Source organism: Scleropages formosus, chromosome 15 (genome assembly GCF_900964775.1).
Source record: "Scleropages formosus chromosome 15, fSclFor1.1, whole genome shotgun sequence".
NCBI classification, from domain to species: domain Eukaryota; kingdom Metazoa; phylum Chordata; class Actinopteri; order Osteoglossiformes; family Osteoglossidae; genus Scleropages; species Scleropages formosus.
In genome coordinates, this window is record NC_041820.1 from 10,724,460 (window position 1) to 10,747,264 (window position 22,805).

Here is a 22,805-nt window from a genome sequence, read left to right on the forward strand (position 1 = left end):
CCAATATCCATCAAAACGGATGAAATTTGTGTTAATAAGCTTTGGATTTTCTTCTTTTAAAGATTTAAGGCTTATCCCTGCCGGTTAAAGTTGATTTGTATTATTCAGTGAGAATGACACAAAACAATTTTGTGCGCTATTAACACAGCCTGACTTCTCTGTTAAAAGCTGAGCTACGCAGTGAGATGTCACATGTTCATTTTGGGGCGCTTTTTTGGGAGCCCCTCCACCCCAGGTGCTGTCACCCCTCTCCACAGCCCCCTTTCTTCCCCCAAACCAATTTCCAAATGAGAGGCTGTCTGTCACCACCCCAAGCCTGCCACCCTACAAATATTGATTAATAGACGCTCTAAGCTCCTTTTAGCAAATCAAATTTTCACTTTTAGCGAAGGTTTCACTCCCGATACATTCAGTTAAGTGAGACACACTAAATTAAGTCTGACACTCTGAGAAAATGGCTACAAAAACAGAGCATGTCCACACGCAGGATTTGTCAGAGGGGCAGGTTTGGGGGCGGGGCCTGTAGCAATGCCCAGGTGGTGGCGGAGGGGGGCGCGGGGGGGAGGCGGTACTGGACAAAACTGGTGATGGTATAAAAGCGATGTGCATCCACCCAAATATTTTATGAACATAATACCTTCATCAATGCATTTTTAAATGAAATGGTTAATCAAATTAAACAATACAAACACAGCCAAGTTTTGGATTTCGAAACATATTTACATTAATAAATCACATTAAGAACTGAAAAGGGAGAAATTTCTTTTTGGTTTTCACAATCGTTATTATCCAGATATATTAATTTGGCATGTGATTTTTCAGCAAGTTTTTATAATTCTTCTCTGATATTGTAATCTTTGGCGAGCTTGATCTTAATGATGTCGCTTTACCTTTCGTGGTTAAAAGGAGGGGAAATTTGACATTCCCACCAATATTTTCCTCTCCCTTCCACGTACATGTACTCCTTTCCTAACGCTTTCGTTTTTGTGTCTTAACTCTCAGCCATTTTCTTAGTTTCTGTTATTTTTTTAGAAATTTGCAATCTAGCGGCCAACCCAAATCTCACAAGAAAACTGTGAGCAATTGATTATTGATCACTCAATTGGTAACCGAGTAATTGTCAGATTGCGTCTCTCAGCATGGCCCCCTCTCCAGGTCAGGCTTGTTATTACACGGCGTCTCGCAAGCACTCTGGGTAAACTGATGCAGCCAGTCACTGTAGATAAGGCCGACAGCCAGCCTTCACGTGGGACCTGCCCTCCTCCCGGTGGGATGAGGGTGACACCTACCTCACACTCACTGTCACAGGTGCTCCAGTCTCGCAACAAACGCACTGCAGTCATCGAGCCTGCACAGCTGAGAGATGATACATCAAGGGCCTGTACCCTTAACACGTGGCCCACCTCATTATAATCCCAACACGAAACTCTCTGTGCAATTCCGCTGTAATGTGTCTGGAGCATCATTGCTTAATTACTATTTGTTCGTTTAGCTGACGCTTCTCTAAAGTGACTTACAAAGTCAAGTTTGTACACTAGATTAGTTTCAGTGATTTACCAATTTATGCATACGGGTAATGGTTACTGGGGAGGATCGAGACAAGTGCTCTGATGAAGAGTACTACCGAGAGCAGAGACTGAAACTGAGTATTCTCTCTGAGTAAACTCGTAGCCCCAGAGGCTTGCCATTCTCTTTTAAATCCCAAAGGAGACTTTTGGGGCTTCTATAACTCTAGTGTGGGCTGCAAAACGCTCACCCTGCTTTTCTACAGCACGCTCATTCTACAGAGCGATCGTGCTGACACTTGAGGGAAGGCCAAACTGATATAGTTTTGGACACTTTTTACTCCATCTGTTCTGTTCCATAACTGGATGACTTGCTAACATGCTAAGTAGCACTTGTAAGATCAACGTCCGCTGTTCAGTTAGGCCTCGTCTCAGAGATTGAGTAAGCGTGACCCCCTTTGATAGCGTTTCCTATCCCCAGCAGGACGTGCGAGGGATATAAATCTTGGTTTCTTTAGGCTTGTCCTGCTGTGGTTTAGCACCTGGGTTTGTTTTCACAACAGACAGCCAATGCCCCCCCGCCCTTACTTACTCCAACACATCCTTATTAATCTCACTTAACAAGGCGCTTGTTCATTTTTGTAAAGTCCGGAAGTGGATGTGGCCCCTGTGCCGTCAGCTGTTGAGTTCACAGCCCAACATGCGCCTTGTTTGTCTGGACAGTCATAAGCCAACACCTGCTTTGACCACAACATCAGGCCATATCAGCTGGGACAAGGGCTGGGGGTGGGGCAGTCATCGTGGTGATTGCCAGTTGAAAAAACAAGGCATTATCGCTCATTTTTTCCCTCTTATTAGTTTGATTACATTTGCAAATCAAATCAATCCATCAGACAGTAGCGAGCCGCATCCCGCAATTTGAAGGCCTAGTAATCTCCATCTAATAAGATGCAAATGTGTCACATCGGTAAGTAACCGATAAATCATTGGTGTGTCTTCGGCAATCATTAAATATCAGAATGAACAGTCAATTTTTAGTATTTTCAATTTGCGATATGCTGCTGGAATATAAAGATAGATGGATGTAATTACACAAACCAAACTCTATTTCGACTCATTCCAGACAGCAAATTTAGTGGAAGGTATAACCAGCCTGTCATCACATTACATTATTTCTGGCGGTTCATGCAAAGTTCACAGACAAGCCCGGAATGGCCATTCCCCAACCCCCACCGGCCCCCAAAATAACAGTTCAGTGGGGGCATCCTTTCCATCAGGGAACAAGCAGGCAGGGAAATGGGATTGGATTTGAGCTGTCAGATTGTTGCCCTGAGGAATTATAACAGTGTTTGCGGCACGGGACGCAGGCAAGTCTGCGGGTTAAACAGAGATCCCCAACAAAGGAGGCAGAAATGCGTTTGGTTGCACAGGGCCTAGAAACCGGCCTAATCATAATGTAAATTATCACTGACGATTGGGCACAACACGGCCGCACTCTGATGTACTCAGTATGTTGCTTATGAATAAAAAGATTGGACGTATTTTGGCTCAGCTTCATTCTTTAGACCTACCAGAGTCATTTAATAACATTCTTGTGACTATCTGTCTTTCTGAAGGTAAGACGAGTGTCTCGCTGAACCCATTTCGATTATTTAAAAGCGTTTTTCAGCTTTTACCGAATCATTTTTGTTTACGTTTTTTAATTTACCATTTCCAATGTATTTTATTTGAGTGCAAGCAGATATTTAAAGGCACTGCACAAGGCATAAGTATACACTGCTTGTACGGTCTCCAGCTGTATTTTATGAGGTTGTAAAATATCATAATGCATACATAATGTAGAATCGTACATATACGATACATTGCATTACATCTCAGAGTTACATAGATTCGAAAGCACTTATTGCGCAACTCCTGAGGAGCAAAGCGGATTATGTGAACATATTTCTGCATAAGTGTTCTTTGTGATCTGCAAGTGAAGTATAACCAAAATTTGTGACGATTGTTAGTTTTAATTGGTATAACATTCAAATCCTAAAAAGATACACAGAGCCACAGGTTTTTGAGCTTCTTCCTTTTCTCTTTGTATTCCTTGACACTGGCCATTTTTACTTCTCTTTCTCCTTATTCATTGGCTCACAAAGGCCTAAGCCGGTCAACAAAATGGTCTGAAAGGCCAAATTTAATGCGGTTAAGCTCCTTTTAATTGCCGGAGGTACTGTACGATGTCGTTCTCGAGGACATGTCTCGTCACAATGGCCAGGTCCTGGACCCTTGCTCCTACGGTGTCTCCCCTGTCTTTCATTCAAATTCAAATTCTGATTCAGTGAAATGGACTTCATCAGTGTGGACGGGGTTCTCCTGTCTATACGTACTGTTTTCCAGCCCTTGCCTGGTATCCTTCTGTTTTGTTTTCATCTCTCCTCCTTTTTCCTCTTTCCTCATCTTCTCTCTTTCTGTTGTGCTCCTGAACTTATGTTGCAGTGGTTATAAAATGCATTTCAAATCGTTTCAGAGCTTCGAAGCCTCCACCGTCTTGTTGTTTAGTCGGGTCCTATCGTGTAATAAGTTGAGATCTTCTATCTGGATATTGCTCCATAGATAAAACTTTCTATCTCTTCCCTGTTACTATGTGTGCAGTATCACACATTTCAGTCTCTGTTTTGTCCGCTGGTAATTTGCATTACGTTGTTTAAAATGAGTTGCAGCATCAGTCTCGCAATGTTTTTGGAAAGCGACGTGCATCCACCCAACGAGGTCCCGCTACGACACACACATTACACACATTGTACACACCAAATACTATTTACTCTCTAGTCCTTATTTCCACAGCAGCCCCCACCCCTTACCCCTGCAACCTACCCCACACACTGCGGTGGCATTTGTGGCCTGGATTTATAGTTTATCTTTATCTGTTGCCTCATCTGTGGGTAGCTATTACAGCTGCCTGGCCGGGTTATTGTTTGGGCCTGATAGGTCTGTGTGCAGTCCATCAAAGGGAGGCGCGTGGCCGGGAAGCCGGTGGGCCCGCCTGATGATGAAATACGAGCCATCAGCCCCAGTAATGGCTGTAAAATTTCATAATTACACGGCCTTTATTACATTGCATAATGACCCTGAAGCAGTATGGAACAATTAATTAAGATTTTCAGCCGTGGCTTTTTCAGAAATTAAAAGGTGCTCATTGCTGTGGAATGGGGTAATGTCTTGTCTTGAAAGCATTAAGGCATGCTAAAAGAGGGCCTTGTTCTCTTTCCATTAAAGTAGCACCACGCTCACGGAATGTTTGTTGTACAGAACACTGGCATCTTCCCTCATTTTCCTGGATTTCGCAGTATTCGTCAGCTCGGATGCCTGCATGTGACAGTAATAAACTATGACACGATAATACTAATCTTGTGAAAAAAACTGAATTCACAATGTACGGCCGAATTTGAATTCGTAGACTCATTAAAATGAGCGCTGCTGTTTCGTTCGGCGATCGGCTATCGACGATAATCACGCGAACACTTTGATATCTTCACCTGAAGGAAGGATTTTCTACCCGAAACAGCCTTCGAAAACATTCTGCTCTGAGGTCAGTTTTACATAAGGTCTCTTCCCTTTAACAATATGCTGTTGTGATGCGTACAGATTAAATGGCCTCCAATATGTAGCTTTTGACTGCTGCGAATGAATACCGTCTGCCCAAAGCAGAAGGTAATGAATTAACAGCCAAGTGCTAATACAACCCTAAAGCTGTCGTTCTTGCAGAAGAATTACAGCCTCTTTTACTGAGCCTGCTTGGTGGCCCTCTGTGGAATAGCTGGCAACTTCTGGCTGTTGAAAGAGACAGCCCCATGGGGGCGGTGCACATCAAAAGAGGCTGTTGCTGGCGTGGGTAAGCTCCTGAGCTCTGTGTACACAACGCTAATTCCCCTAATAGGAATTCTGCAAAAAAACGGTGTCATTCTTGCTCATGTCAGCAGAAAAAAAAATGGAGAATGAAACCTAGGAGAAGAGGAAAGGAAGGGGAAAAAACTTTTCTTAATTTAATTCTCGCTGTAGACGTGACGTTTTCAGAGCCAGCTCTTGGCACTGCTGTAGAATTGTGTTGTCATCCAGTTTGTCTTGTTTGTTCTCACTTTTGAACGTGGGCTTAGGTTAGTAGTAGCGCAAACTGACTTTGTAAAGAGGGAAAGTAACACATGCGTACTGGGAGTGTGAACAAGTGGATGCATGTCAGGCGATAATGTCGATATTTACAGTATTATGTAATTCGGTATATCAATATTAATTGATGTCCTTTTCCCCCCTGTTTTCACTACAGTAGTTCACTAGGATTTTCCTCTAAGTGCTCATGGTTTATTAACTTTGCTTTTGCATGGTCAGTTTACATAAGTTATCAGAATTTAATAGAATAACAGCAATAGTTAATAAATGAGAAGAAGGCTGGCAAAATGTTAAAAAAAAAAAAAAAAAATGGGTAGAACCGTACTCTGAGTGACAGCTCAGCTACGCTGTTAACATTTCTTAATCTTTTGAAAATTCACTATTTTCTTTAGCTGCACGGGGGTGCGGTGGCGCAGTGGGTTGGACCACAGTCCTGCTCTCCAGTGGATCTGGGGTTCGAGTCCCGCTTGGGGGTGCCTTGCGACGGACTGGCGTCCCATCCTGGGTGTGTCCCCTCCCCCTCCGGCCTTACGCCCTGTGTTGCCGGGTTGGCTCCGGTTCCCCGTGACCCTGTATGGGACAAGCGGTTCTGACAATGTATGTGTGTATTTTCTTTAGCTGAATATTTTAAAAACTTTCTTTTTTAATTTTAGAAAATTACCAGTAGTGATGTGATTAGTGTTTTCTTTAATTGTTCATAAAATGTTAGTTTGGACTTAATGTTTGCTTTATTAAGTTGCACTGATATGTGTAGTTTATAGTTATTATTATATAACCAGCTAGTTGCGTTATGACAGCAGAAACTTACAAGTTGTAAACTAAAAATAGACTTTTCCAAAAATCACGTGGTCACTGTGCGCCCACTGTGCTACATTTAGAGATGTTGTAATTTCCGTGTAGATGAGGCAACTTGAGGCCCTGGTCGATGATACTTTCCAGTTCCGAACAAGGCTCGAGTCATTGTCAGGCTTTTTCCGTTCACCAGCGTGAAAGACAATTTGGGAGCCCCACACTGAGATGACAATAGCGAAAATGACAAAGGGGCCCCAGGGATCGCAGGAGCAATTAAAATGTAAATATTGATATTTTATTATTTAAAATGGCTTCCCGGCAATGCTTTTAATGCCACCCCATCTGTGCATCTCTCGGCCGGTCACTTTACTGCAGCGCAGGGACCGGGCCCCAAAGACCAGCCCCCATCCACCGCTAAGTCGGGATGCTTGTTGCCACTTCATTTTGATATCTAATTAAGTGGAAAAGTACAGTCCATACAGTAATCCATGGCATCTTAACCAGCTGCCTGGGTATATTTAGAATTAATCTCCACTACGAATCATCCCTAATGTATGCAATTAAGAGTCTGCCGATTGCTAATTAGGTGCATTAGAATCAGGCAGCTCCCTCAGACTTTGTGATTAGTCGACGATGCCGCATCCATTTTCCCTGGGGCAAGCGAAGAGATCCAGCAAGAAAAATGGTGGTTTGTAAAACAAATATATAAAGCAAATACCGTTCACATTCCTGGAACCTCTCTCTCAAGGTTTGATGAAGTAGGAGATAATTGTACTGCCAGCATTTTTTTTTTTTTTTTTTAAACTTACTGTGATCAGTCTAGCCGTACCGCACAAACTGGTCATTCCAATTTAGATATATAGTTGGTTAGTGTTATGTGGTCAATCTTTATTCTCCAGTTAAATTTTATCATTTCCCAGTCTCAGGTTAGATGCAGTGTTTTAAAAAAAAAGCACATTTTTTAACAGTCATAAGTTTTGTGGTATGAGATGCCACCGTGACACTGTCCACTGACAGGTGAATATTTGCCTAGTTGCTAACCACTGTCCTAAAAGGATGTGTATGACCACGACAGTGTTAATGCGTTCTCCCACCTCCACCCCCCAGCTGGTGGCAACCGAGATCTGAGGCTGTGATTTTGCCACCATTGGTCTGTCAGAGATGAAAGTGAGGTGGCGATAAAAGCAGAGGTGCACGCTCAGTCTGTTTGTTGGCGCTTGTCATCACCCAACCTGTCCTGCTCCCCGAGGAGGGAGAGAGCCAGGGGAAGTAATGTAAACACAGCATTGCTGCAGTGGTTCTTTTTTCGTATTTTTTTTTTATTATTATTCTTTTTGTCGGTACTCTCCTCCGCAACAAATTTTGTACTTCGTCCCTGGTCACATAAAGAACCGAGCAAGGACAGTATTACACTAGACGGTTAGTAAGCTCCCCGGCTGGCAAGGATCTTCTGACCGGTGCGACCCCATGCGGACAAGTTCACAGTAAAGAAGGAGCGGTCCGTCCTTTACCAAATTGAAGGAAGGAAGAGTTTCGTGAGCCCCCAGTTTGCGTTAGTTAAATAGAGAGTTAGAATCTCTTGCCAATCGGCCGTCTTTCTCCACATTCCTCGCGCAGTGAGTTATTGCTTTTCTTCAATGACAAATTGAATTTTGTGTCTTTTGTCAGGTTAAGAATCACAAAATTCATTCTTTTTTCTAAAGCTAACAGCGCGATGGTTATATTCAGTTCAGTGCTTTACCATTTTCAATATCTCAGATCAGTGGCTCCGTAGTATGTCATCATTTGTCCTTCTGATTTCTTGATGCTGTGGTTTCAGCCCTTTGTATTACTTTACAGTGTGTCTTGCATTTAATCTCCACATGACTATAAAGGAGAGAACACTCGTTTCAGAAAGCATCCTGTAGTCCTTGTCACCTTCCACTTGTTTTTTAAAATTGCTCTTTTTATTATTGCTTCTGTTGGAAATCCCTCTTGACTTTTGTTCGGGAGACACAGATCCTGTTAATTCCTCTGAAATAGAAACAAATTAAGGAACATTTGGTAAATAAGGTACCCGTCACAAAGATAACTAAAAAAGGAATAGGCTACCTTTCAACACACATCCAAAGAAAATAAATGATAATATGGCAGACATTTCTAGAAGTTTTTGCTACATTTGAGATGCGTATGCAGATGAGTTGAACCTGACCAAAGATACTAGCACCTCGATTGAAAATTGTTTAACACGTAGGTCAATAAATACTTCTAATGCAATGCGTGAGCCATTTGTCAAAAGCAACACAGCAAACAACCGTACACCGGTCTATAATTTCCATTTTCACTCTTCTTTAGTGTGAAGTGAGATAACATGGTAAAAATGGAGTATGGCTTATTCAGAACCTACACAACAGAGCCATTGTCTAAAGTTTGTCTTTTGTTCCACCGATACAAGGAAGTAGAATATGCTTATAGGCCATCTCTCCACATGCCCGTCCAGCACCTCTGTGCCCTTTTACTTCCCCTTTCCACATGGCTGGGCTCTCACCTTCACAACCCTTTCTTATTACAGATCTCCATTCATTCTGGCCAGCTTTACAAGGGCTTGCCAAGGACTTGAGTTTCACGGTTAAGCATATGTCTCTGTATGATGCATAATTAGAACAGCTTTTAATTATTTCTTTTTTTAATTTTTAAAATTTCTACTTTTTTGCTTGTTTTTTTTAGTAATCTGTTAATTAACCTGTCATTTTTTTCCAGTGAAAATTTTAGTGCAAAAAGTTCTTAGCATGAAATTCAATGAACGGCATTCGTTTCTATAGCATAGAAATTATAAATTATATGATGGCGAGATAAACTATAAGACAAAGTACTTGCTGATTTTTATTAGAAATTTCCATTTTCCTGAAATAATGACACTGAAATCTGAACAGCAGAACAGTACTTAAAAGTCAGAAATGTCCATTAAAAGTAAGCACCATAGTGACCTTACAGAATTCTGTGGGAACAAAAAAGGAAACCAGGCAGTGTGTGAAATAAAGACTGGTGCGCATGAGTAACTGGAGGTGTAAAAATGGGTAGAAAAAGGCTGCAGTTGGCAAGAGCAGGCGAGGCTGAGAAAGTACTGTATCCGAGGTGAAGACCACCCCGAGGTAGGGTGAAGGGGGGTAACATGGTGGCGAGGAGCTCAGGATGGGCTGCTGTAAACGTGCAGTCAGAACGAATTTGTGCATCACGGTGTGGGGTGTGTGGCAGACTGGTGCTCGGAGGCCTGGCGGTGAGCAGTCCTGCCCGGTAGGGGTTAACTCCACATGGCTGCATCGCAGCCTCTTTCTGTCAGTACGTTGAGAGGGAGACCAACATTTATTGCTTTTGAAACCAAAGTGGAGCTTTTTTTAAGACCAAGCCATCAGATATGCTGTCCTATCATGTCCTGTATTCCTTACATAGTACTTTCTGTGCGCTGACTGCAAAGTGCCTGTGTTGATTGATAAAAGGGGCAAGAAGACAGGGGAAAATATGGAGGTGGCAAAATGTTCTTCGCAAGTGTTGATGTTCGTGATGTCTCTGCTGGAGACAACGTAGAGACCACAGGACTCCTCATCTTTGGCCCTGACATAATGTGGAATGGGAATGGGAGTCTGCCGCAGATATCACATGGGATATGATAACAGCAGCAGATGATATGAAAAGAAGTCTGCGGCAAAATTACTACCTATTGAGATACAGAAATCATTCCAGAGTAAGTGATGATAAACTTTGTGTCCCATGTGAGGATATTTTGTCATTTTATATTTTGAATTGATTTACTGTTGAATAAAAGCCACATAATACGAGGCAAAGATAGAGAAAACAGTGTTAAAGGTATTAATCTAAATGTAATTCATGTAATTCACCGACGTATCGGAGTAAATACAGGGTTCATTGTAATTGTTTGTCTGTCTTATTTCATTCCTTAGATCTGGTAAGAAGGTGCGGAGGGAAGATTGGTATAATTACACTAAAATAACTGGATCTTTGCTAAAAATGATATAACAGGGATGAAAAGGGGACGTAGCGCAACTTTAAAGTTCCCCCACGTAACTGTCAATAGTGAGCGTTTTCCATCATCAGCAGTAAATTCACATTGATGCCCCTTTTCTTCTCCGTATCGATCCGTCCATGAGAACGTAGATTTGTATCTGTTAATTAATGCGTCCCGGAACAGCATTTGTATTAATCAGGAAGATAAGAAAAATTGGATGCCTGCGCTCGCATGACAACCGTAAAAGCGCCCGGCCCCTGATAAAATCGTTGATGGACCTCAATAAAAAAAAGTTCCTCCTTCCACTCAATAAACTAATCATCCCACTTTTAATTATTCGGAGGAGAGATGTGTGGAGATTGGGGAATGTGTAAATCTAATTATTTACTAACAGCGGTGTCTGGGGTAAGAGAGGGAGGGGGTGGGGTGGGATGGGGCTGTCACAGGAAGGTGCTCCAGGCAATGAGCTCCGTCCATCTGCCACTCCACCCACTCTCCCCCGGCCAGTTCTGCCACCATTCCTCTCCCATCTCTGCTCCCTTTGTCTCCCTCATCCACCCGTTCCTACCGCTATTCTTTCACCCGGGCATTGATTTTCTTTCCTATTGCCTTTCCTGTTGTATTTTTACTCTTGTGTTACTTTCTTGTATTACTACTCTTGAACGATTTGCTTTTAGCTTCTGTCCTATTTATCCGTCATCAAATACTAAAAACCATGATCCAATAAACACCTTTCAAACACAGTAGCAGCTGGACGGCTTATTGCATATTAAATATTGTCCCATTCTTACGATGCCCTCCGTTAAGATCTCCCCATATTTTGACTGATAGAAGATTTAAATCTCGGAAGGCTGCAGACACTCTCAGCCCCTGCCTCCTGCCCCGCTCTGCGAGAGGTACCTGCTTGGACCTTCTCCTCATGGCCCTTATTTTTAGCCATGCCAAGTCTCATCGCCGCACCCCTTTTTCACGAGGACGCAGCAGCCCTGCATTAAAGACCCCCTTAAGAAATTCTTGACTAATCCCTTTTGATGATTTTATTAAGTAGTGGTGGATGGACCTGCCAACTGGCATTCCACGGAGTCCCACCAGCAGGCCAGGAAAAGCACCAACTGCTCAGCGCTGTTAGACTGCTCCTAATGAGATCAGAGATGTTAACAGTTTGGGATAATAAATTAGCAGTTGTTATAAACAATAGCCCCAAACTTATACATAATGAGCTCCTTGCCATCAGTGATCAAGTCAGGGAGAGATAAAAATGAAGCAGTTCCACGCTGTGGCCTGTCCAAGATGCGTCTCCACCACAGCAGATGTTATTAAATACCTCCTATACCTCCCCCCTCCACCGGGAGGACTGTGCCACTTGCCGTCGCTGAAAGCAATTCCTGTGCCATGCTCAAGGCCGAGACTGCTAACAAGTGAGGCAATGAAAAGGAGAATGCGGACGCCATTGGAAACACGAGACCGCTCGCAAGTGTCTCACGCTGATGTCCCAGTGTTGACGATGTGCTGCGTTGCCCTGTTCTGCCTGGGTACCGAGAGACTCCGTGACAGTTGAGGAAAATCTGCTCATTCTGTTCACTGGAACCTTGCCTTTTCTTTCACATAGATGTTGTTTAGGAAAGAGTTGATGTTGAGACAATTAACTTCTCAGCGTTGTCATTTTTAAATGCAGAGTTTACTAGTAAGTGAGCCCAAATGGTATTGCAAGACAGGTTACAATAATGAGATTTTCAATGTGAAATATAAAGAATATCTTAGCAAAAACAGGCAGATGCAAACGCATATGAATGTCTCAAATTTTCTCATAGGCACAACATTCCCTCCCTCCTTCCCTCCCCCCCTCCCCAGACTGCCCCAAATAAAGTCTCCATTGGAATGGAGGAGGAGTGGGAGTTGAGGTTAGCAATTAGTCTGTGGGCTGTTGTGGCGGGGAGCATTGATCGGAGCGGCGTGCGGACTGAGATAAGGAAGCTCCCTCCCTGCGGATGCCCCCGGGCCCCTCTCTCTGGGAGTGAGGGGAGCCCTGAGTAACATTGCGAGTGACAACGCTGGATGTGGAAAGATCCGCTATCATCCAAAAAGACTTGCCACGATTGCACAATGGATCTCGGAAGTAGGCATGTGCAAATCCAGCTGCAACTGCTCTTGTCTGGCAAGATGCAAAGCTCAGTCAAAGATAGAAATTATGCACGACTGTTTTATGAATTATTCACGAAATGCGGTCTGGGTGTGGACTTGAGTTTGGGGCACACAGGGGCTAAATCACATGGCCCTTAGATGCTGTTAACGTTATAATACAGCTAACTTATCCTCTCAGTTTATCTGTTCATAATTTGAAATAAATATTTCTTGCTGCAACTTAAGTGTAATCCTATCTCCTTAACCATTTGTCTGTCTCCCCCCCAGGCTTTTCCACACTTTCACTGGCAGACCAGATGAGTTTATTGCAGAGTGCATGGATGGAGATATTAATTTTACGAGTTGTGTACCGCTCGCTGTCCTTTGAGGACAAGCTCGTGTACGCCGAAGACTACATCATGGACGAAGATCAGTCTAAGCTCGCTGGCCTGCTGGACCTCAACAATGCCATCCTGCAGCTGGTCAAGAAATACAAGAGTATGAAACTGGAGAAGGAAGAGTTTGTCACCCTCAAAGCTATTGCGCTTGCTAATTCAGGTGGGTACGTTAGCATGACTGCCGGAACAGTTTTCCTTGTCGTGGCACCTTCTTGTTGCCGGATGACTTTTCATAAGGCACACCTGTCAGTGGACTGACACACAGCCCATCCACTTGGCGCTACAGAGAGATAACTTACACATGCAAAAGCTCCTCTAAAGCCCCCTCCCATCAAAAACCTTTATCTGCATTTCCCAAAAGCATTATTGTGGGCCCTCTCAGCATTTGCATAAAGTTCACCTCAGATCCCTCTTTAATAAGGTGGCGATCATTAGGCACCTGGGCGTCAATATCAAGCTGTGATGTTGTCCGCCATCGACAGCCATGCTGTGGCCCCGTATCTCCTTTTGTTGTGACCCCATCTTTGAACTTTATCTTGGTTGCTGGCCAGTAGTTTTCCCTTTAATTACAAGAAGGAAACTGTCAATAAAATCTGTTAAATGGGACGCAGTCAGTGGCTTGAATGGGCGAGCGGCTATTTGTTCAAATTCTACCACGCTCAAGGTATTGACAGTTTGTTTTCTGGGGCCATATGTGACGATCAATCTCAGGCTGAGCTCAGCCAGGCTGAAAAATGAAAAAGCAGATTGCTCCTGCCTGCTCGCGGAGGATGGCATACTGTTTGGGCCCTTCTGCCCAAAGTGCACCCCTAAAAATGCGGTCGACTTTTTAAAAGAGCTCTTTTTTAAGAAATCATTTTGCAACTATCAGCCTGGGACTACTGCCGCTATGCTTGCACTGGACAAATGGTATAGGAATAGTTTAAACAAAGTTTAACATTTCTATGAACAGATGCATGAGTTTCTTTCAAGATGCATTTGAAGCTAATTAAAATGGCATTGCTTATAGTTAAGTATGTATGAGCATTAAAGTTTGAGCAGTAGTGGTAAAAGCAAATCAAAACAGAATTTATGGCATCAGTACCCAAAGCCTCAAAGCTTCTGTCTTGTTTCAGCACACAGCCACCAGCCTGTATTCTCCCCACAATCTGTGGTGGGCAGGAAAATAAGACACTCAGATCCAAGACTGCTGCAGGTGTGAGAAAGTGCTCTGGGTTCAACTGTCAAAGTACTGAGAGCCTAGGGACAAATTTTAGACTCAAACACCAAGAAAAAATAAAAATAGCATTCGAGGGGCAGTGTCCTTAAGTAATCTTCTAAATCCCACCCAATGTCTTTCAGGGAAAGTAATTGTACCTAATTTATACTAACTGGCTCATTTAAGATATACCGAAAAACAAAGTACTGTAGGCCTTGTAGTGTTCAGTTTAGTGTATAAATTATGAATTTAATATCATATATTCATATGTCATATTGGAAAATGGAAAATACAACAAACATACATTAGATAACATTGTAACAAACATACATGTACATATGCAGTGCACATGCTCTATGACTATACATATATAGCATCAAATGACATCTGTTTAACAGATAGATTGTATGCATACTAATTGACAGATAGATTAATTTATTGTCTTAGCCCTTATTTCATTGATCTCCACACGATATCGTTGGCAGGGAACCCATAGCATGCATACTAATTCCTGCCTTACATTCACTAGATCTTCCTTATGCATGCATTACATTATATGCAATGTTTTCTGACATTTTAATTAACAAAACTATTTAAAGTCAAGTCCCTTTCCATGGGATATAATATCTATTTGCGAATTAGCAGGTAATTTTCTGTCCAACTTAATCCATTTGACGAGGCGCAAAGATTTTTGTCCCTTCCTTGTCAGGGAAGTCTGATTGAACGTAGTCCCTCCAATAGGCCCCATGCTCTCTGTTTCAAAGGCAATGATTGGGTGCGTCAGCAGTCATCATGACTCATTTCAATGAAAGAAATTTGCCATTACGTGGCATCCATTCTCCGCAACAGAGAGGAAATCCAATTCTTGAGGAAAGACAGTGAAATATATCTTTGCCAGGATCCTTAGGTGTCCAAGTGTACTTCCAGTAGTGATAGCTAGATTGATAGCCACGCTGGCTCTGCATCCTTCACGGAAAGGTGTGGGTAAGCAGTTTCTCTCAGGGATTTCTGTCGGATCACAGGTCACTTTTTTTCTGGTGCCCAAAGCTTGTGTGACTGATGAATAAGGAAGACCTCACTGTCTGAATTCCAGATGGGAGTGCAGGCCCCAGACACCAAAAGGCTAGAATATCGAACTATACCTTAAAGCAACATACACATCACTACTGAGGAAACTTCAGCCTGAGTGCAGTGGTTTTGTTCGTCTTCATTCATTTCAGTGGAATACACCTGGAACTACTGTGACTGTCTGCTTCACTGTGGTGTGAATACTCACATTATGGCTAAAGAACAAGTGACCTTTTGCGTACCTTCTGCATTTTCGTTATACACGACAATGGCGAGCCCCATAGCTGCAGCACAAAGAGGAGCTTTCTGGGTATTTCGGTCAAAAAAAAGTCTAGCTGATAAACACCTTTGTGACATTAGCTTTCGTCCCTTCACTCTTCGCCCGTGTCTTTCGTTCCTAGGCCCCGGAGGGACTCCCGAACCATTAACAGTCCGCAGATGATAAATATTGGCAAGCGGTAGCTCAGTGCTCCTGCGCTGATGCAGAAGCAAACAGAGAATAGCTCTGGTGTTTGCGCAGGACTGCACACAGTGTTAGCCATGAATGAACTGAGTATGTGCGCAAATGAAGAATATCCACCAATATCATGTATTCTGTGACATTAGCTCAGGGAGCTTTCACTGATACTTTGCCTCCCGCTGCTCAGGAGAGACATGTACCTTACTTTGCCAGTATGACCTCTCTTCACTTCAATGAGCAAATAAAAGCAGTAGTTGCGTTTCGATCAAACTCTTATTCCTTTAGTCTTTCATGGCGGTTGTGTCTCAGTGCTGCTGGTCAGCCTTGCTCTTGTAGCATGAAAATCTCTTCCCCGCAGTCCTAATTTTACTGTGAATACATACTCTGTATGAATATGTTATCCCCACATATACTGTTTGTCAATCACAGTAAGTAACTTACTAAGGAATTAAATGCCTTCCGTAATGTTTCTACTGTTTGCATTGTGACATCACTGGCTGAAAAGAAATTGTTGTACCATATGACTTGTTCTTGTGCTAATGACCTGTCGTGCGATTTTCCCGTTGTGGACAGACTCCATGCACATAGAGGATGTGGAGGCAGTGCAGAAGCTCCAGGACGTGCTGCACGAGGCCCTGCAGGACTACGAAGCCGGGCAGCACGCCGAGGACCCGCGGCGGGCTGGCAAGCTACTGATGACCCTGCCCCTGCTCCGACAGACCGCCACTAAGGCCGTGCAGCACTTCTACAGCATCAAGCAGGACGGCAAGGTGCCCATGCACAAACTCTTCCTGGAGCTGCTAGAGGCTAAGGTGTGACTCCAAGCTCCCAGCCCCACCTCCTCCACCCACCGTGTCTCCTTTTCCCAAGAGATCGACCGGAGGTCTTTGGCCCCCACGGCTTCCTCCACCACCTCCACCAAGAAGATACAGACTCTCTTTCACCAACAGCGGGACCTCGTCTTTCAACTGTAATAAATAACAACATAACGACAGCAGGCGCAGCAGTATTCGTAACTATCGATGACAATAATATATATTAACTACGATAAATTGTGATTATTGACAAAAATGTGAAATGAAGAAAAAGACTGCACTGATAAGACTTAGCAGTGACTGAACCAGCTTTTAACTTGAGCTTCTGAGTTTCTGAAGCTTTTTTTTTTTTTTTGTGTTTTTGCTGTCAAAACTGATTTTGTTTTTTCACAAAGAATCCCGAAGAAAAGGTGAGGAAGAGCCCAGCCCTGCCAAAGGAAGGAGATCCATTCGATGGATGCCAACAAACTAATGTCACAGGCCGTAACGTCCCCATCAACACAGGGATGGACACATGTGGTCACTCCCTGCTGCCCTGATGGAGCACAGTGTTCAATTTCAAAGCAGCAGTTCGCATTGGGTAAGCTGAGGCCTACAAAAACAGTCCCTTAATGCATTTTCCACCTGGATCAGCCATTCGCTTCCCTAAATGTTTTCTTTCAGGTCTTCCAAATAATTATATGCTTCTTTTCCAGTTTTATTCTAATATGTTCAGGGAATAGTTGAAGCTTTAGTCGTTCATGCAATATATGAGAGACACTGCACTGAAAAATCAAAACACTAATTTATTGTTTTTCTTTTCTTTGATGCTTTTTGTTGGATGTGGCTAAAGAAGCAATGAAGGATAGTGTGTATAAAACATATAAAAATATGAAACTGAAGATGGTTGTTAAATTATTTTTTTCATAACTATGTTTCTTTTGTAAAAAAAAAAAAAGAACTGCTTTTGCCAACTTTCTGGGAACTTTAATTGAGCAATAGTGTTTTAAAAGGAAGATGCATATTAAAATATATGCAATTTGTGTTTGTGCCAGTCTTAGTCAAGGATGCTATTTTTTCAGCAACATGCTTCAACTCTTTCCTCTGTATTTGCCATCTATTATTAAATTACATGCATTGTACAAAACTTACTTTTGTATTGTTTAGTTAGGTCCTATACCTGAAATTTCACTGAATACCATTTTGTAAAAAAAAAAAAAAAAAAAAAAAAAAAAAAGAAATGGGGAAAAAAAACATCACATGATCTTATGGCAATAAATTAACTGCTGCTTATGAAAGACAACGCTGGTAGCGGCAACACTAATGGAATGTATAATTCATGGTTTTTGGCATCTTCAAAATTAAGAACCAACAGTAATAGAGTAAAAATGTGATGTAAGAATGCTGACTAGCTGCAGATGAAAGGAAAACGGTACTGAGAAGAGTTTTATGTACATCACGTTCCATAGCAAATATATCAATATTAGTAAGCTCTTCGCATACTTTCAGAACCTTCAGAAGCATTGTATATTGTAAAATAACAGATTATAAATCTAACCTAAGGCAATTTATTGGACTGAAATAAAAAAAGAAAAAAAATGTAGTTCAGCTTTAAAATGTTCCACTCTTGCTGTGCTTTTATAAAACCTTTTCTGTTGTTTTCCTTTCCCTTTCCCTTCTTCGGTTACTTTAAAAAATGTTGCTGTGTACTTTTCGTGGTGATTCCAGTTCTAGTGTGGTATGCTTTTTTAGACTCCAGGGTAGAGTTAGAGACAAAAATGGATGTAGAAATCCTCAGGAGAATTCAGCAGTGTACTCTTGAATACCTATCTGATCATAAGGCTCTTCCTAGTAACTGCTAGATCAACAGATCCAAAACCATATCTCTATACTCTCTTATACTGATGTATAAGTGATAACAACTTTAAAGCAAGGTAAAACATATAAAATGGGATCATTTGTGTAACAATTTCTTGTAGAATAATAATGTATATCTTAGGGTTAAGGGAAACAAAAATCAGAATTTGAGTACTTGGAACATAATCTTATGTATTTTTTTCTTTTTTTATAAAGTGCTGTATATAATGCCTTCCATGCTTATCTGTCCAATTGTTATATTAACTTTACTCTTTGAGATTGCGAAGGACAAAAATTGTTTTGGTGCAAACCATTTCCAAAACTATCGCTTTAACTTTGTGTGCTTATTAAAATAATAATATTAATAAAAAAAAAAAACTCAAAACCTAAAAAGAATAAATAATTTTTTTAAGGACGAAATGGGGGACTGTGGGTTTTTCTCTTCCTTCAGTCTTGTTCTATAAATACCGTGTATCTATCATTAGCTAACAAAACTATATAAATAGACTGTGGTTTTGAGCGATAACTGTTCTGTGATCCTAGACTTTATAATCATCCGTAGCAACTCATGAGATGGTAAATAACTTGAAGGATCTTGCTGTCGATGATATGTTGGCTTTTCACATACGCAAATTTGGGGAAATGGTGCTGTTTTCTTTGGGGATTTTTCTTTTAAGTTGTTTCTTATCTCATTATGTACTGGATATATAACAGGACATAAAAGGGGATGAGGGGATGAACAGGGGATGAAAGATGTTAAAACAGTCTCTAACTGGCAATTTAAGCCGAGCTGGTTTTCATCAGTGGTGTTTGAACATGAGAAATGAAGGCTTGATTCTTCTCATGAAAAATAATCTCATAGGACATCAGAAAGCATTTGAATCTTCTATCATTCATCCTGACGGAGTAAGTCATATACACAAAGGAGAACTTTATACAAATACAAAATGAAGGCAGATGCCATAACAATATTGACACAAGCCCAAATTTTCATGGAGAAGAAATTGTCACAGTTGGCATTGTTGGACAGCAAGCCACTGCTTTTGGCTTAAATCACAATGAGAATGTTTCGTTGTGTGTTTTCCACACAACACCCTAGACAAATGCTCAGTATAGAAAGGGTATGTCATTTAGCCAGGACATCTTTGACTTTTCCAGCATATTTTCTTATTTAAAGCAATATGATGTGCAACACACAGAATTTGCACTTTTGTGTTTGGATTAGATCAAAATGCTGTATCTACTGGACTTTTAAATGATAGACGTAATAAGATGAAATGTACAAACAACTGCTATTTTTTATTAGAGAACAAATTATGGGTGTCGGTTGTGGTATTAATTATGCAGTGGTATATATCTGCCAGACAATGACAAATGAAGATCCATGGCAGTTTTACATGCAAAAAAAAGGTGACAACAGTGAAGAAAGAGAAAGAAAGATATGAAATCATTTTAAAAGCTTAATATAAATATAAAATCTTCAGTCCAGGAGTTGCTGAAACAAAATGTAGTGAGAACCATGTCTGTAGTTCTAGATGTGCTCCACATCTGTAAAACAATTAACTGTATATTTTTGTGATGTGTATCATAAAGTGTGCTCCAGCAATATATGTCCATTTGTGTAAATGTATTTATTTTACATTGTATATATTGTTCAATGCAAAAAGAGAGACCTATGATTCTGTAACTACGATCAGTTGTGTAACTCCAATTATGCCTTTCAGGATAATGGTAGAGCAATATTAAACATGCTTCCAGTTTTCACATTTCTCTCCACCCCGTGTTTTATTTCTGTGATGCTACACCTGAAATGTGTTTTTATTTACACTCCACCAAAAGTGTGTTAGTAGATAGGCTGCGGTTGCTATGCAGCGTAAGACGTAATTCAACAGTTAATTCACTTAGCTGGTGTTTTATCTCCAAAGTGACTTAGCACAGCTTACCACCTTAATTAAATCTTTCTTCTCGCACGTTCCGAAAAAGGTAACAAATTTTGCACAGGTGTAAAACCATGGCAAATCTGGACCGATTTCCTTACAAAAAAAAAAATAAATAAAAAAAGAGAGCAGAAGAAAGCCCCTTGACAGCCTAATACAATATTTAAGGCATGTCCACTGAGAAGATAATCAGCCTCCTTCCCCTCAGGCACCTGACCAGGCATCGAGATGTAAGACAAGTTCCCAACATTGCAACTCTACAAAGGCCCTCTGCCACACTGCTTGCAGCCCTCCAGCTGTTCACACTGATCTGCCTCTCATAATCCCTGCTTAACTGGCGCTGACCACTGACACACACTTCCAAAAGCGTGCGCTGCCTCGAAGACAAAGGAGCAATCCCTTCCGTGCAGCACGTCTTCCACGCAATTAAAAGAAAACATCTTTAACCACGTCACATGGGTGGCAACTGTGCTGCAATAGCACCAGCTGCTGTTTGGAAAAACACTTTTCATTATACCGTGGACTTAAAAAAAATACAGGACAATATATATTTAGCAATTCTTTAAACGCCCGTGTTTTAAAATTATTTCGATTCTGCCAAGCGCCCCGTGCTTTCAGAATGAAAACCAGCTGCATGTAATTTTCCTTTCGCTGAACCTGTCCCGTCACAAATTATTTCAAAAGCAGTTGTCAGCAAAAACCCACAACATATACACAGACTAACTAACCCAAAGACAGCATTCCCAGTCTGGGTAAGATCAATCCCCTCCTGCCATTATGTACCATATAATGTGGGGAGATTTAATGTTCTGTAGCAAAAGCATTTAAGGCTTTAAAATAGAGAGCAGTGACCTGTAGGCAAATATTTTTCAAGAAGATGACATCATAAGATATCATCGAATGGGGCCCAATGGCTCTGCTTTTTATTTGCGCTGCGGTACGAACAGTTTTACTCCTTGCCTCTGAAGTTCATTTATTTTATTTTATCTTTATGCCATTGATTCATTATTATGATACAATAAAAGCTACTTGAGCATTTCAGCCACTGAGTACCGTTGTCATTAACCTTGTGGAACGCTAAAAGTGCTCGACAGCATTTATAATGGCTCCTTTAACGCTTTCCTCGCTCACATAATGATGCAGAGAGAGCAGACCTGCAGTAATGCAGTTTCGCCGGAGAAGCCCGTGATACGAACGCAACGAGGAAAATCGTTACAAGCCTTTGTTAGCCTTATATGAAGTCCGTGTCCCTTTGTCCCTGCCAGTTCGTCACGGAAACCCAAAGCAACGGTGTACGATGTGTGTGGCCTTTGCTGTTGACAGGAAATATCTCTATGTAGGAAATTTAAGAGCCAGTGAGGCCCTATCGACAGCGAGTAGCAGAAGAAGATGGGCACATCGCGTGAGTTTCTCGGATCGCACCCGTGCTTAGGATCCAAACGCGTTCTGATGGCATTTTATCGTGCATGTTTCTGATCGGTACAGTACTCACTAATGCAGCTCACTATTCGACAGCTAATTATTTCACTTTATGACTTACAGGTTTTAATTGTGCCCTGGAGGCCCAGCAGGTCACACTGCAGCCTCACCATTTTCGAGTTCTGGCTTTGGAACCACCCCAGGTCTGTGGCTCCAGATTTTACTTGTTCTGGGTCCTCGTGTTCCTGTGATTTTTCTCCGGATTCTCTGGTTTTCTCCCACGTCCCGGAACGTTCTGCTCAGGTAAATTAGCAGCTGTCAGCTGGCCGAATTGTGTGGCTCTGTGACTGAGTGTGTATGAGAGCCTTGCGATGCATTGTTATTCCCCTTGGATTTACGTAACCTTAGTCCCAATGCCTTCCACATTTGACTCCAGACCACCACTGAGTACACACACACGCACACACATCATGTGAACCGCTTGTCCTACACGAGGTCGCAGGGAGCCGGAGCCTAACCCGGCAACACAGGGCGTAAGGCTGGAGGGGGAGGGGACGCACTCAGGACGGGACGCCAGTTTGTCGCAAGGCACCGCAAATGGGACTCAAACCCCAGACCCACCAGAGAGCAGGACCCAGTCAAACCCACTGCGCCACTGAGTAATCAGGAAAAATTTAAAAACACATATTTTTCCATAGGTTCAAGTGTCAAAGGTTCAAGGTTGCTGGTGAAGTACTTGTAACACCTATTTGAGCAGTTTTGCCCAGCTGATTTTTCTTTTTCCTCCACTCCAATGAGGCTCAGTTCATTTCTCAGTATCATCCTGCTGCTCTCCTGGGCTTCCGCAGCACGAACCACACGGTGGTAATGACCTCGCAGAGCCCCCTCTCCTCCGACACAACAAATGGGTGCGGCAGCGTGTACTGTATGCATACATCTTAGTATCACATTTCCCTTGGCGTTCATTGATTCCAAAGTTCCAAGTAGGTTTAAAAAGTGATGGAAATTTTTTTTGCGTCAATTTTTATTCCTGTGTTCACTAAGATATTTTCAAAGATTTACTCATTTATTCACTTGGGCAATTTTCACTGGAGCAGTTCA

General features: G+C 42.0%; 1 protein-coding gene across 5 annotated transcripts in view; it reads left to right on the plus strand.

Moving 5' to 3' along the window:
• The window catches only part of esrrga (estrogen-related receptor gamma a), a 131,673-nt gene extending 114,975 nt beyond the window's left edge, over positions 1 to 16,698 (plus strand). For all 5 annotated transcript variants that reach the window (XM_018754844.1, XM_018754593.1, XM_018754756.1 and 2 more), the window contains exons 6-7: positions 12,862 to 13,131; positions 16,271 to 16,698. In XM_018754844.1, the coding sequence (XP_018610360.1) occupies positions 12,862 to 13,131; positions 16,271 to 16,515 (515 nt within the window). In that variant the 3' untranslated portion in view covers positions 16,516 to 16,698. The remainder of the gene's footprint in view (positions 1 to 12,861; positions 13,132 to 16,270) is intronic.
• The last annotated feature ends 6,107 nt before the right edge of the window (positions 16,699 to 22,805 follow it).